Source organism: Carassius gibelio, chromosome A24 (assembly GCF_023724105.1).
Source record: "Carassius gibelio isolate Cgi1373 ecotype wild population from Czech Republic chromosome A24, carGib1.2-hapl.c, whole genome shotgun sequence".
Lineage (NCBI taxonomy): Eukaryota > Metazoa > Chordata > Actinopteri > Cypriniformes > Cyprinidae > Carassius > Carassius gibelio.
The window spans coordinates 4307957-4323634 of record NC_068394.1 but is presented as its reverse complement, the minus strand read 5'-3'; the positions used below and the strand labels follow the sequence as shown (position 1 = coordinate 4323634).

At 34.5% G+C, this 15678-nt stretch overlaps 1 protein-coding gene across 1 annotated transcript; it reads right to left on the bottom strand.

Moving 5' to 3' along the window:
• Positions 1-13247: 13247 nt before the first annotated feature.
• Positions 13248-14875, bottom strand: LOC127945822 (eukaryotic translation initiation factor 1b). Its single transcript, XM_052541900.1, has 4 exons — positions 14599-14875; positions 13914-14077; positions 13724-13825; positions 13248-13561 (listed from the first exon to the last, which is right to left on the bottom strand). Exons 1-4 carry the CDS (start codon positions 14627-14629, stop codon positions 13517-13519), a joined length of 342 nt encoding a protein of 113 aa, XP_052397860.1. The 5' UTR covers positions 14630-14875; the 3' UTR covers positions 13248-13516.
• Positions 14876-15678: the final 803 nt, after the last annotated feature.

Here is a 15678-nt window from a genome sequence, read left to right as displayed (position 1 = left end):
ATCAAATGTTAATGTAGGTGACTGAGAAAAATAATGCACATGGCTGTGTGTGTGTGTGTGTGTGTGTGTGTGTGTGTGTGTGTGTGTGTGTGTGTGTGTGTGTACTGTATGTGTGATTGTGTGTCTTTGTAAAATGGCACAGACACAAAGACCAAATGGTCTCTTGGCACCAGATTGAGTGCCATAAATTATCACCGCAGTTAATGGTGAAGAAGATTTCAGGCGAAATTCTCTCCCTTTTTGTTCCCACAAAGGCAACAGTGCGGTCTCACTTCTAGATACTGACCAAATTAAACCCCAAAAATACTCACAGGTTTTCAGTCTTGCAGTGGAATTTTGAAAACATTTCATACTAGTTCTAAATTTAATGGTCAAGATTTTTGATTTGTTCAATTTAAATCGCAAAATGGTATGTGATCCCATATGCCACAAAGCCTATTTGCTTAATTGTTTCCAGTGGACTACATTTCCCAAGATTCCATTGGACACTGACATCATGGCAAGGTAGGCTTTATGTTTTGTTCTTAGAATGAACTACTGTAATACATGTTTTACAATGTGTCTTACAAGAGTTTCAATTATATGCAATATTATGTAAGCAATCGCTAAGGAACTGGAGGCCATAACTATATTCTTATGAGCTGGGTAAAAAAAAAAAAAAAAAGAGGAAAAAGTTAATTGTTATTTTTATTTGAACACTCCTGCAAATTTATTTGTGCCCCTGCAAAAGAACTTATATTTAACTCCATTCTAAATAAGTTCTCAATCTGTACTAAAATGTAAGGCAACAAAATAATTGAGCAAAAACATCTTTCTATTAAGTTCAAGTGAACTGCACCCAAAAACAAACAATCAAACAAACATAAAACCGACTAGTATGGATCCTGAATAAGCATGATCAGTGTACCTTGAATCATGAATAAATGATTCATATGGGCCGGGGTTATTTTGTGAATCATCAACTGGAATGAAATATCATTATGAGCTGGTTCATTTCAGTGAATCAAAACCACAAAGCGAGACCAGTGTTGTTTGACTCATGAACAAATGCATTAGCGGAGTATATTTTAATTAGTGTGTGTGTGTGTGTGTGTGTGTGTATGTGTAAAAATGGACACTGTAACTGAAATATACTCAAACTGTTGTAATAAATGTTCTATAATATGAAAACTACAGATCATATGCAGTTTTTGCAAGTTTACACATGTAAACACCAAAGATATCGGTGTTAGGTACAGATATTAAAATAAATCTTTTAAACAGAATTTTATATTTATATGTTCTGTAAATTCACTTTGGTCAGGTAATATGACAAATATTGAATATTCTGGTTGCTCGCAGATTCAAAGGCAAAGGACACTTTGATCAACTCTAAGTTAAACAAACTAAGCAACAGTACAAATATGATATATTGCCATTACAATAGAAATGTCCTTTTTTCCAAGCCGGTGTGATTCATGTCTTCCACTGCCAAAGCATCATGAATCAAGTGCACATTTCTCTTTGCCTTATTGTGGCATTTTGAGCCAGCGATATGGAAATAGCTTCACCTCAGCATAATGAAGTGAAGCATATAGCTTTAAGAAAGTGCTTTCATTTCTGTTTTAACAAAACATTTTCAGATTCCATCAAAGTGGCAAAAAAAATATGGTGAGCCATAAACAGGCAGGCAGGTGTTGATGATGCAAATGAATCAGATGACAGATGGTTAGCGACTCCATCACTCACTGTGTGGATAATGGATAGAGGTAATCAAATCCCTCTGTGAATTTGGGACTTTCTTCAGAACTTTCTCCATCTATATCACCATCAAACACTTCCTGAGCTGTGCAGCTCCACTGGAGGGAGGAATCAGCATGGTGTACAGTTCTGAAAGATAAGTTTGCCAGAAATGTTCATTCCATCATCGCCTTCAGGTGTCAACCTCTTTGACAAGTCACAGACATGATAATGATGGTAAAGCACCTTAAGCACACATGTCTGAATATCTCTCAAAAACATGCAAAACACAATCACAGATATAAATATAAACCTTGAGACAGATCTCTCACTTCAAACATTAGTAAACAACAATGCTCAGACACAGAATAAGCAGAAACATCTATTAGAACATCTACCCTTTAATAATATAAAAGTTATACAAACAGCTGATGTTGGTAGAGAAATCCTTTGCATATCTTTTACAAGTGTTCATTCAAAATGATTTTTTTTAGGAGAGTTTTTGCACAAATGTTTTTTAAATTGCTAATGTGCAAATTATCCACAATTACAAACCCCCTTTGACTGTCTCCTCACATTTTATGAAACTTAATAAAATTGTCACAAACTGCTAAAAGTGACGTGCATTAACACAAGACTCGTCTCTCTGTTTTTGATCCCCTACTCTATAAATCTGATGGATGAATCTTTAGGGAGATGTTGCAGTTTGAAACATAGCCCTCTAGAATATGTCGAGCATATGTTACATTCAGTTGAAACTATCGTAAGATTGGTGATCAGGTTAGGCCTTTGGGTGATTTCTCTGTTTCCGAACAATTCTAATGAACCTGTCAAACATGTCTGTGAATTGCTGTCATTTCCTAATTGTTCCATATGCAAAGAAACACACTCTCTTAAATTCAAAATGACAAAATATAATGAAATAAACCAATAAAGCTTCCCCATCTTATTTTTTCTCCAGTCTGAACATTTGTTTGAAGCATTTTCCAGCAATTTTATATAAAAACTGTCATCTACATCTATAAATTCATAAATCAATACTGTTGTATGCTCAACAAATGCACACTTTAAGGAATAGTCCCAGAAAAAATGTAAATTCTCTCATTATTTAATCACCCCTAATGTTTTATTAAATCCATATTTTGTTATTTTTCATGGAATAAACAAAAAGATGCAGCTCATAACGCAGCTTTTTAAAGTTGACAAAAAATATCATAAAACAACATAAATGTAGTACATATAACATGTGCACTAATTATATGCTTCTGCATGCACATATAGGTTAAGGTTAAGAAAATCCTCTTTTCTTGCATTTCCTCGGACAAAAATCCTCTCTGTTGCTTGATCAGCAGAGGCACTATAACAACAACATCATGGGTTTGATTCCCAAGGAATGCATTTATGGCTGTGAATGTAATATAATGTTGCTTTTGATAAATGCATTTGCCAAATGTATAAATATAGAATAACATCATAAAGGTTTAAAGTGACTTCAAGGTGACTGAATAATAAAAAAATATCCAAATAATCACACAGAATATACAGCCGACGAACTGAAATTTGTAGTGTTTTCTACAACTTTAAATGAAATGCTTCAAATGGAGCAGTGGCCTTGTTGTTAGTGTATGTAATCTGATACTCATTTTGAATCTGACTTGCAACTCTTTCTTTTGCTTAATTTCTGTTCTCAACCTTTCCCTCCATTTTTTCCCCATTTACATTTTTTTTCCTATTTGCATTCCTATAGCTCAAACAGAAAAGCATGGCCCTAGCAATACCAAGGTCATGGGTTCAATTCCCAGACAATGCATGCACTGATAAATGTAAACCTGACATATATATGTATCTGCCAAATGCAGAATTGTAAATTTAAATTCATATAATACTGTGAATAAATTGACAAAAGAAGTGTGTTTGAGGTTGAATTTGACTTGTAACACTTTCTTTTGCTGAATTTCTGTTCCCATCATTTCATCCATTCCCTCAGTTTGTCCCCATTTGCCATTTTTATGTTATTTGCATTCCTGTAGCTCAAACAGTATGACTCTTGCAGCTCCAAGGTCATGGGTTCGATTCCCAGGGAATCCATAAACTGATAAAGTGTATTCAATGCAAGTCAAATTGCATAAAATCAAATGCATAACTGTAAATTTAAATTCATATAATATTGTGAATAAAAGTGGCAAAAATAAATAAATAAAATGCTTGAAAAATGCAGATACAATTAAAGCACCAATGGCTGCTTGGATGAGTGTGTGTGTGTGTGTGTGTGTGTGTGTTTGAGGTGGGCTAGGTTGCGATGGTATCCTCGGGCCTTGTGTGGCAGTCTGTGCTGTTACACCTTGCTGCATGTTAAGATTGCCCTGCAGAGACAGCGGGTAGCACAGTCTGCCAGCCCCAGAGAACTGCGAGTCAGGGACGGCTGCCAACACAATGCCCAGGAGAGAGAGGATGGGGCCGAGGGCAGGAGACACACACACACACACACACAGAGCCTTCCTCTGGAGCTCATTACAGCGATACCTCAACATGAGTGCAAACGTGGGCTGCGGTTCTGTGAAACCGTACACCAGACGATCCTGTGTGTGTGTGCATTCAGAAATGTGCCACTTCTTTTATTCTTCATATTCATCTCTAAATAGCAGTAGATGGTAGAATGTAAATGAGATGGTTATTACGGCGACGTTCATCACGCCGGGCTGGAGAGACTTCAATAGCTTGATGAATATGCATGCAAATTTGTTAATTAAGTTAATTATTCTGCTGAAAATTCATTTGTCTTCCAAGGACTTTTTGCAATGATTTTAACATGTTTCTCTCATTAGTCATGCTCCATGCTATTTAAAAGCACTTTGGTCCACTTTTTAAAAGTTTGACAGTGTTGGAATGAGAATGGAAGATTAAAATAAGACGATGGAACAGAAAATGCTGAAAAAAAAGAAGGATTTTGTATCTTAAACCAGATGGGGTATATATATACTTTTTGGGGGGAAAAGTAAATGTCAAAACAAACCAAAATCTCCATCATGTTGAATATTAGATTTTTTTTTTTTTATGTGCATGCATGTGTGTAAAAGAAACATAATGAGCATCCTGAACCATTTTAATTATTTTATTTGTTTTTATTGGTTAAAGAATTACATTTAAATTCATCAAAACACTCCAAGCTTAATTCTGATTTGTAATCGAGTTTTTGAAACACTTGTGGTGAAATAATACATTATAAATACATTCTGAAAGCTGAACAGAACAAAATGCATTCATTACATTTGCTTAATGATATCTTAAGTTCTAATAGAATTGCTGTTTGAAATGAGAGCGGCTCATTAGAATCTAGAGGAAGTGGGATTATGTTGTTACATTAAGCCTGTTTGATCAAGACAAATGTTTGTTTAGTCAATTAGGATATTTACAGTAGCCTGTGCTCTGCCTCTATGAAGGTGATGTCCTCATCAGGGAATTTGCATGAAAATACAAGTGAGTTTTGTTCAGATCTAATTAAATAATACATTTTGCATTTATATGCACTATAAGAAAAAAATCCATAGAAAAATTGAAATGGTTCTGGAAAGTATTTAAATCTGATACCGCATAGGGTGGGTATAGACCATTTGGGTTTTGCCATTCAATTTTAAAATTCAAACAGAAAAAGCACTATATATCTAGATTTAAAATGCTATGTTTTCGTTAAATAAGTTTTCTTAAAGAAATATTAAACATAACACAACAACAAGCCTTGCCTAACCACATACTTGGCTGATATTGAAGTTCTAGTCTAAAGAAATTTGAATGTAAAGTTTGTATGTCCTCTATCAAACGCAGGCAGCTGGTATTCAGACCTTCCTGTATGTCTGTCTGCATGTTATGAGCCTGTGTGTGTGTGTGTGTGTGTGTGTATCTGTCAAGTTGTCTGTCTGTGTGCGACAGGAGGCTGTAAATCACTTGAAATCTCTCAGAAATGCAGCAAGCAGCTAGGCTTCTCTGTAGGGGGTCGTCATCTTCTCCTGTCTCAAAACACTCTCTCATATTGCAACAGACCGGCCCGACACATACTGCAGCAACTGGCCAAAAACAAGTAGAGACACATGTATGGAGCATGTCGAGGATGCACAGATTGTGGAAGCACATGAAAGATTACAGTTCACACATACCCGTTGCATAACATGAAAACCTGACATTGATGGACAGATTTTGTTTTGTAAGGTCCTTAAATTTGTTTTTTCATACACTTAAATTTTTAATAAGCTCTGTTTCAAAATCTGGTGAGGCACTTGCTGTCTGCTGTTTTAGCAAGTTGCTAACTAACAAAGACTTCTTTAATGCTGAAGGGATGTTGTATTTTTGTAGGCCAAAACCCAAAAATTAGTTTTAGCTCTTTTGGTTCAATCGTCAATGTCCCTTGTGTGTGTGTGTGCTCTTGTTTTTGTGACACATCAGGACACAACTGTGTATAATGACATGGATATGACACAGATATTACAAGGAGAGGGTGACTTATGAGGACATAACCCATGTCCCCATTTTTCAAAACGCTTATAAATAATACAGAATGAGTTTTTTGAGAAAGTAAAAATGCACAAAGTTTCCTGTGAGGGGTAGGATTAGGTGTAGAGTTGGTGAATGGCCATAGAATATACAGTTTGTACAGTATAAAAACCATTACGCCTATGGGATGTACCCACTTTTCACAAAAACAAACTGTCTGTCTGTGTGTGTGTGTGTGTGTGTGTGTGTTTGTGTTTTAAGAATTTACTTGTCTTGAAAAAGGTGGTTGTTAACAAATGGCTAAATGATGTCAAGGACAATAAAGGGATAATTCAAATCAAAAAAGAAGATTCTGTCATTAATTACTCACCTTAATTTTGTTCCATTTGGGGGAAGTTGTGCCCTAACGGTTAGAGATTCGGACTCGTAATCCAAAGGTTGCGAGTTCGAGTCTTGTGCTGGCAGGGATTGTAGGTGGGGGGAGTGAATGTACAGCACTCTCTCCACCTGCAATACCAATCTTCTTGCTTCGTTTTTGAACCTTGATCATGGTACTACCCTTGCTTTCTATGAGAGGGTCAGAGAGCTCTCGGGGAGCATCAAAAATATCTTAATTTGTGTTCTGAAGATGAATGGTGGTCTTATGGGTTTGGAACAACACGAGGGTGAGCAATTAATTTTCATTTTTGGTTGAGCAATCCCTTTAAGATATTTTTGATGAAATCCAAGAGCTTTCTGACCCTGCATAAATCACATGTGAATGTTCTTTTTATTGATTACACTTCTGCCTTTAATAGCATGCAGATACATTTATTCTTGGAACATCTCCTGGTTCTAGGTGTGAATGGGGGAATAGTTCATTGGATGAAGAACTTTTTTAATAATCGACCACAGTGAGTTTGTGCTCGGTGGTTCAAATCAGATATTATATTTTTAAACATGGGGGCACCCCAAGGATGCGTCCTGTCACCTCTTTTATTTTCTGTTTGTACAAGTAAGTGCAGCATGATAATTGCAAACTACATAAATATGCAGATGATATGGCACTTGTGACACTTTTATGGAAAGACTGTGCACATTTTAAGTATGAGGAGCAGGTTTTGAAACTAGAAAAATGGTGTGAAGAATGTTCTTTATTGATAAATGTAAGTAAAACAAAAGAGTTGATTTTAAATCATTCAGAGCCTCTAACAGAAATGATGTTATGTGATTAAACTGTTGAAACTGTGAAGACTTTTAAGTATTTAGGAATCATGATTGATTGTAAATTGAACTTCTCTGATAATGTGGCTCTTATTTGTAAGAAAGCAAATCAAAGGCTATTCTTGCTACGGAAACTGAAAGAATTTTGTATGAGCAAAGTTGTGTTTCAAAGAGTTTATACAGGTTTAATTGAGAGTGTTTTAGGGTATAACTATAACTGTGTGGTTCGGACGATACAACACACCCCTTGAATCATGTTTTTGAATTATTACCATCACCTAGTCGTTACAGAACACCAAAAGCAACGAAAGCAATATATAAACAAACCTTCATACCAAATGCAGTAAGTCTTTTGAATTTTGAATTGTCATTGTGGATGTTGTGTATGGTTAGATGTATTTATTAGATGTTGTGTATTGTTAATTGTTTTGTGATTGTATGGCGAGACCAAAGATCAATTTTCAGCTAAATCTGAACAATAAAGTACTACTACTACTACTACTACTAAATACACATGCAATTCTCCCATTAAATTTTGCCTAGAATATCTTAGATGTCAATAATTAGCATTCTGCCTACTGTTTCAACAGCCTTCATGTCGGAACCAAGCCTGTGACGCCTAGAGCTGCCTAGGTAGTAAACTCATTAGGTTTTGGAACGTTGCTATTGTTTACTATGAGGCCCAGAGCACTACTTTCAGCACCAGTTCAATCTATGCCGTCAAAGCAGTTTAATACTCTCTGGCTGACTTTATGAAGCTTATCTAAATGAACAAAACACCTGAGGTGTCCACAATGACCTGCAACCCCCCGAGGAACAAGAATAAAAATTCCACAAGATGTAATTACGATCAAGTTTGTTGTGTTTCACCAATTAACCCTGTACATAGCTGAGAATGTTAAAAAAAGTGTAAGTGTGAACTTTTTTTGCGTGCATATGGTACACAGTCATTCTAAATGACTCCCTTCTCATCTCTAAAAATGGATCACTCAGAAAAACATATTGTGGCGACGCCAGACCGTCCGTTTCACTGGCAGATGCCAACACCGTGAGCACGAGCCAATGAAAACACACAGTCCCCTGTTCCCTATTTTAATTGGGATATTTTAGTGCTATTAGCACCAAAGGCTCCACACCTCCTTCCTAAAAATTACAAATGCAGACCGCACTCGTCATGGTCACTGAATAATGTACAATCGAGAAAATCAGGTGTCTCCAAGAGAAAGCCGAGGATGTGTCTGGCAACGTGTTCTGTTGATGAAGGTTGAGCTAAGACTAGAACATAAGAACTGGATGAATGCCATAATTTTGAGGAGCTGCTGTTTTGAGGTTGAGTGTGCAGAGTGAAAAGAGGGGGTGTTTGGGCTCTGAGGGACTGACACCATATGTTATGTCAGCATTCATTACACTTTTATAGAGGCCTACAGTGCTTTGCTTTCAACTAAATATTTTATCTGTGTATAAGATGTGTCTGCCTAAAGATGTGCACAGAAAACAGTTTTAATATTTGATTTTTAATCTATCAAAAGTGATAAATTGGCAAGGTAGGTGTACACCGATATCAATTATATATCGCCATCTGCTGGTTTCAAAAGTACTGACATATAGATTAATATGTACAGACAGCGTTCTCACAAAGAGACACATGGAGATCATGGGGAAAACAATGGAACTATTCTCCTCTGAGAAAAATGTCTTTCTTCCTTTCTCAAGCATATAAGGAATGATATATCTAAATAAAGAGTGCATGAAGACACTGGTAGTAAGGCAATTGGCTAAATTTGTTTTTTGCACATATATGATACATAACAATAAATACTCAAACGTTTAATTGAACCAGACGGTTTAATATGTTAGTTCTGAACAACTAATACTTATAAATTAGAATAATATTTGTACATTTTGTCATCCAAACAAAATTTGACAATATTGTCATATATTTAGTAGTTTCTGGATGAACAAGTGCAAAGAAAATCAATAATAGTATGCATAATTAACGTAGATTTGAACTGAAAAGTTTAAGTATATATATATATATATATGTTCTCAAGACCAGATTTATTTTAGTTTTTATTAATATTCTGAATTAGCTTTTGTTTTTTATGTGTTCAGTTTGCAGTCATTATGTCATTTTTATTCGTTTTTGTTCTTTTGAATATTACTATTCAAGTTAAATTTTTTATTTAATTTTTAGTTTTTGTTTATTTCAATGTATTAATTTTAGTGCTTGTATTTAATCTTTATTCAGTTTGTTGCAAATGCAACATTTCAAATTTGCTTGTTTTAGATCTAATATTTATATATATTTTGATTTATATATATTTTTATTTTAGCTTTAGTTCAGTTAACAATAATGTTTTTAATAGATTCAACGATGATAACCATGCTTTAGACAAGGTGTATTTTGATATATGTGACCCTGCACAAAAGTCTTAAGTGTAAATTTTTCGAATTTGAGATTTATACGTCATCTGAAAGATGAATAAATAAGCTTTCCATTGATTTATGGTTTATTGTAGGACAATATTTGGCCGAGATACAACTATTTGAAATTCTGGAATCTGTGGTTGCAACAAAATCTAAATACTGAGAAAAACACATTTGAAGTCATCCAAATGAATTTGTAGCAATGCATATTACTGATCAAAAATTAAGGTTTGAAATATTTACAGTAGGAAATTTACTAAATATCTTCATGGAACATGATCTTTACTAAAAAAAAGACTACTAATTTTTTTTTTTTTGGCTATTGCTAAAAATATACCCAAGTGACTAAGACTGGTTTTGTGGTCCAGGGTCACACATATCAGGTTGGTGCAGGTTGTCACATTGATTTTCAGATAAATGTTTTTTACTTTTTATTTATTTATTTATTTGTATGTGCTTTTTGTTAATAGCAATTTATGTGTTTTGCTCATTATTTTTTCTTTTTTCTTTTTGTGTCTATATTAAAATTCCGTGAAAATCCATTAAATAGCACATAATGTTTAAAATGCAGATTTTTTGCATTTTTGTTCTATTTCTGTTGTTAGAATGATGCTGTTTGTAATAAATTTTGCATTTTGATCTTCATTCTATTTCCTTCACACCTTCATCAATGAATTCAGCGAGTTCATTTTCCACATCTCAAAGGAAAATATAAACTACAGTACAATTTTTGTTCCAGGTAACCTGCCGAAAGACAGGTGGTTTTCAGGGGTTTTGGACAGTCTTAAGCAGGTGAAGATGTCAGACCAGCTTCCTCACCAGCTAAATCCAATGAACAATATAAGATTGACTTAAATTAAGACCTCGATCGGCCTGTTGGTCAGAGATGACAGCGTTACTTGAATAAAGTTGGAGATAAGGGTCAATGTCCCTAGTGTTATTAGTAATCAATATCAGTCTGCAGTGAAACAGCATCTGAAGCTGAATCACTGCTTATAGAGATGTGAGTGGAGAGGGGTGAATGCTCGGGAATGCAATACCTCACAAAAACAATAACAGCTGGCTGGCCTCTGGCTAAACACAAACAAAAATAATGGAATCTGCTGATTGCCAGACGGGCATTTAACAGTTTTGTCCAATATCAAGCTCTCATGTGGAATTAATACACATGCATGTGTAGCCATTCCTTTCTTTTTTCATATTTAAACACACAATAAGTGCATAATACTCAGTGAGCTCTAAAATGGATTTCAAGCTTCTATAAAAGTGGTAGAGATCAATTGTTCTTATATAAATGGACTTATTGTTAAAATGAGTGGGGGAAAGAAAACAAAAGCATTTAAGAGAAGGAAGAGTGTGCTGATGAATCGGAGACATCCATCATTAACTCTGTGTGTTTGTCTGGTGGAGGTAATGGAGTGAAGCGGAAAGGACGGTGGACAGCCCCAGGCATCCGCACGTGCTCCGTCTGTTTCCGTCTTATTCAGACACCAGCCACTAAACTGCTGAGGCCAAAACTCAGCAATTCATTCCTTTGGACCAACAGCCTTTGGTTTTTACAAGCTGGACATCGGGGGGAAAAAAAACCCTGCGTTGTACACAAATCATTATTTGAGTCGAATGAATCAATCGAACCGATTCATAAAAGCAGCTATAGCTCACGAATCGGTTCGAGTCAACAATTTACTAGTGTTTCTGAGGTGTACTAATGTGTTTTTGAATGTTCTCAGTCACTTTCGTCGGCAAAATGGCTCAAAACCCTTTCCCTTTGACTCGCGTGACTGACTGAAAGGACTGACAATTGAACGTGACTCTCTCTCTCAATTGAACATCTCTTTTTGTTAACGAACCGAATGAACTATGACAGTGAACTACATGAAAGATTCGAACATCTTTGTGAATAAACTCGATGAACACCTCGTTCACAAGTTTTATGACTGTATGCAAGGGTTTTATGACTATGTAAAAGTGACTGGTGAATATATAGTCAATTAAAATGACGCAAAAATTAAGTTAATTAATGTTTTTTTTTCATTATATATATATATATATATATATATATATATATATATATAATTTGCATTCTGGCTTATTATTGCTGTTTTTATAGCTTGATAAAAGGCATGTCCACCAGGATAAACATCTCATAAACAAACAAGGAGATGGGGTTTAGGACTTATCATACATGTGTAAAAGTGATCGATGATCAGAGCTCACAAATTGTAATCAGTGATTACACATAATATGATGAAAACTGTACATTGTAACATAATCTTGTTTTTAGATTAGTATTATTATTTATCTAACTTGTTTGAAACTTACCACTGAATGTACCATATTGATAAAAAAAAAAAAAAAAAAAAAACATATCAAACCAGGGTTTACCAAACTGGGCTTAACTTAAGATCTGCAGTGGGTTTGTGAGTTGATGAAAAGCTAGTTGTTAATTAAACACTAAAAATGGAAATATTTAATTTGTTAACCTGCATGTCAATGTGACCATTAAGTTACTTTGAACTGTAAACATGCAGTTAATTAAATATTAATATTATTTAAATATTAATTTTTCATGTCAAAGTGGTTTTGGCTGACAAAAATGTTTATGAATCAATTTAAAAGAGGAATTTGTGAGAATAAATTATGAATGATCTACTGGCATTGTGTGAATATATAATTATGTTATATATATATATATATATATAAAGTAAATGTAATCTGATTGTGAACATTATACAATGTTACATGACAAGCATTTGATTTTTGGAAACTAATAAAGATTACATGTAATCAGTTCCTACCAGCTCTGCTGATTATCACATTAAAAATGGTGCAGTGACATTATTGAAACATCTTAATTTAGTTTTATATTTGTATTAAGGCTTATTCCAACTTTTTTATATCTTGATAAAGGTCACATCCCCTCAGCTGACAAAAGGTGGAAAAATTAATGATTCAATGACTAACAACTCACTGGTTGCTGAACATATTCAAAATTTTGGAGTCACTGGGTAGAAACAAAATGCCCAACACACTCTTGAGTTGCATCTTTGAATTATTAAAAGGACCTTTTGTTCCTCTGAATTGCAAAATTAAAAGTTAAATAGTTTAAATCGTTAAATGCAAATAGAGTCCCAAGTAATTCCTTTTCAGGCGGTTTTCCGGTGGTAAAAAGTGTTGGAAATGCCCACACAGCCTGCCATTCCATGCCCTTTAAAGAGGATTACGCTCATGTTTGTGCCTGGCGGGACAGACTTAGGCCACAGCTGAAAGGATTTTCAGCCCTGATAACGAGCCAAAATACGAGTGTTAACAAAAGCGGTTTACCAACCAGAAACATTATAAACTTTCTCAGAATAATGCACCCATTCAAGTAGCTAGTTTCATTAGGGAAGAGAAGACTATAGTAACAAATCTGCAAAGTCATAACTTTATTGTCCTTGATAAAAAGATGTCATGCAGTTGAGTATCTATCATAAAACGTTCAAAAGAGTCATCAACAAAAATTCTGATCAGCCTGGATTGAATGGTCTGCTTGAGGTCATTATAAAGATTCAGGCTTGAAATGACTGAAAAAAATAACCGTTTCACCCAGCTGTCAGTGTTATTAACATATGATCATGAAAACCCTGCCGTGAATATACTAATATACAGGCCTTTAGAAAGACCCAAAGGGGCCAGCATTTTAAAATCCGTGAACCTTCAACTGCTCTTCCTTAACAATGTTGATCTGTGAATTAGACAGTGAAAAGGAGTAAATTAGTTTAGGCTTTTACAATGTAGTCCAGAACAAAAATCACAATAGCAATCTAATTAACAACTCAAACATGCTTTCTACAAAGAAACAGCTTGCAACTAGTAAAATGATTTTCCACACATAAGGATATTTTACCTCCATCAAAAACTGACAGATATTCTTCCTCTGGTCCCCCTGTAACTGAATCACCTCTCCATACTCCGGGTGCTCGATCACCGTACCATTGCAGGCAAATTTCTGTCAAATAAAACAGTGCAATGTTAAAATCAACATCAAATAGCAATTTGGGGGAAATGCTTTCAAATAACAAAAAGTTAGACTATACCTTCTTAAACGCTTTTACAAGTTTCTTTTTATCATAATCGTCGGAGATGCCTTGCACTGTGGTCAGTGTTTTGCGGCCGTTCCGTTGCTGAATCCTTATGTGGATTTTATCCTCAGTCCCAGCCGGGAGCAAGTCGTCACCCTTAGTTGCATCAGCAAAGGGATCTAGAGAGAAACATTACAGTCGTGTGTGAGATTAGTGTCTTGTAATAAGAGCTCAAGAATACAATTATTGAAAGTCATGCAATGGGAATGAGATCAAATAATGAGAAATAATGATTGTGGTTTATTATAAATCACGGATATACATATACTTTTATTTTATTTTTTTGCAAAATCTGGTCTCCACACAAAACTGCACTTTTGATTACTGGATAAGAAGACTTAAAAGTAGTTTTACACTTAACAATAACTAACAAGCAGCTAAAGGGGAGTACAAATAGGATCATAGGTTTACATTATTTTCCCTATTGTTTTTTTAAGTCTTAAAATTATCTGGTATTTTCCATGTTTCCTTTTTTTTTCCTTTAAGAAAAAAAAAAAAATGCCAATTACTCATTGCATCCGTTTTTAAATAACATATTCGTACGGATACATTTATGAGCGCGCACTAAACAAATTATAAAGACCATGCTTGAGATTCTTTCCGTTTGCAAACTCGTGCACAAAGCGTGCTTGCAACTTACCGAAAGACTGGAGGTTCTGTATATTGGACATGCGATAATACTGCGATTACTTTAACAGATGAAAGATCTCAGCGATCAGTGCCGCTTGGAGATGCTTAGATTTGTCGTTACTTTATATAACAAACAACAGAACGACTGCTTTTAATCTTCTTGACGCAACTACCAAACGTCTCTAACGTGCTCTAACGTAGAACACAGCGGAAGTGCTTTATGAACGATGACAAAAGGCTTTAAGTGCATTTCCAGCTGCATTTAATTTAGGATCAGATATATGCAGATAAGAAAGTAGGATTTTTTTTAAGAATATATATATATATATATATATATATATATATATATATATATATATATATATATATATATACTTTTTTGTTGTTGTTGTTGTTTAGAATATTCACTATTTTCTCCCTAATGTTTTATTTCAACTTTCACGGTTTTTAGTGAAAAAAAAAAAATCGCAAATCCCATTAAAAACACTAAATTGCTGTTTTGAAATTGCTGTTTGAATAATCGAATGCGATTTTACGAAATTAAAAAAATCACGTTTTCCTACTAGTCGTTTTTAATATAAAATAAATAAATAAAAAAGATAAAAGGTGTTACATTTTGTATATACAATAAATAAAGAAATAAAAAAGATAAATGGTGTTAAATTCAAAATAAATCTCAATAAAAAGTCAGTAAAACTTTTTAAATGCCTTATGTGAACCATACAAGGAATATTATCTAATTCTTTGTTCTTGTTATCGAATCATTTTATTATATTCATTTTGACTATTTACTGACAGTTTGGCGCTTGAAGCACGGACAAAATTAGTGAAAAATGCCTCTCACGGCGTAATAATATTTATGCAGTTGGTTTATTTTCTACCCATTCTTTTGGGGGTCTTTAAACAACCCGGAAGTAAAGCTAACCGGTCGCTTAGTTCATAAATTAACGACTCCAACACGCCAGTTTGGCTATAGTGTAATTGTATACTATCATCACAATATTTATGAGTTCCAAAGTAGTGTATCTATTATATAAATAACAAAGATGTTGTGCTTTTACAGGTACTAACGTTATATATGCGGATGCGC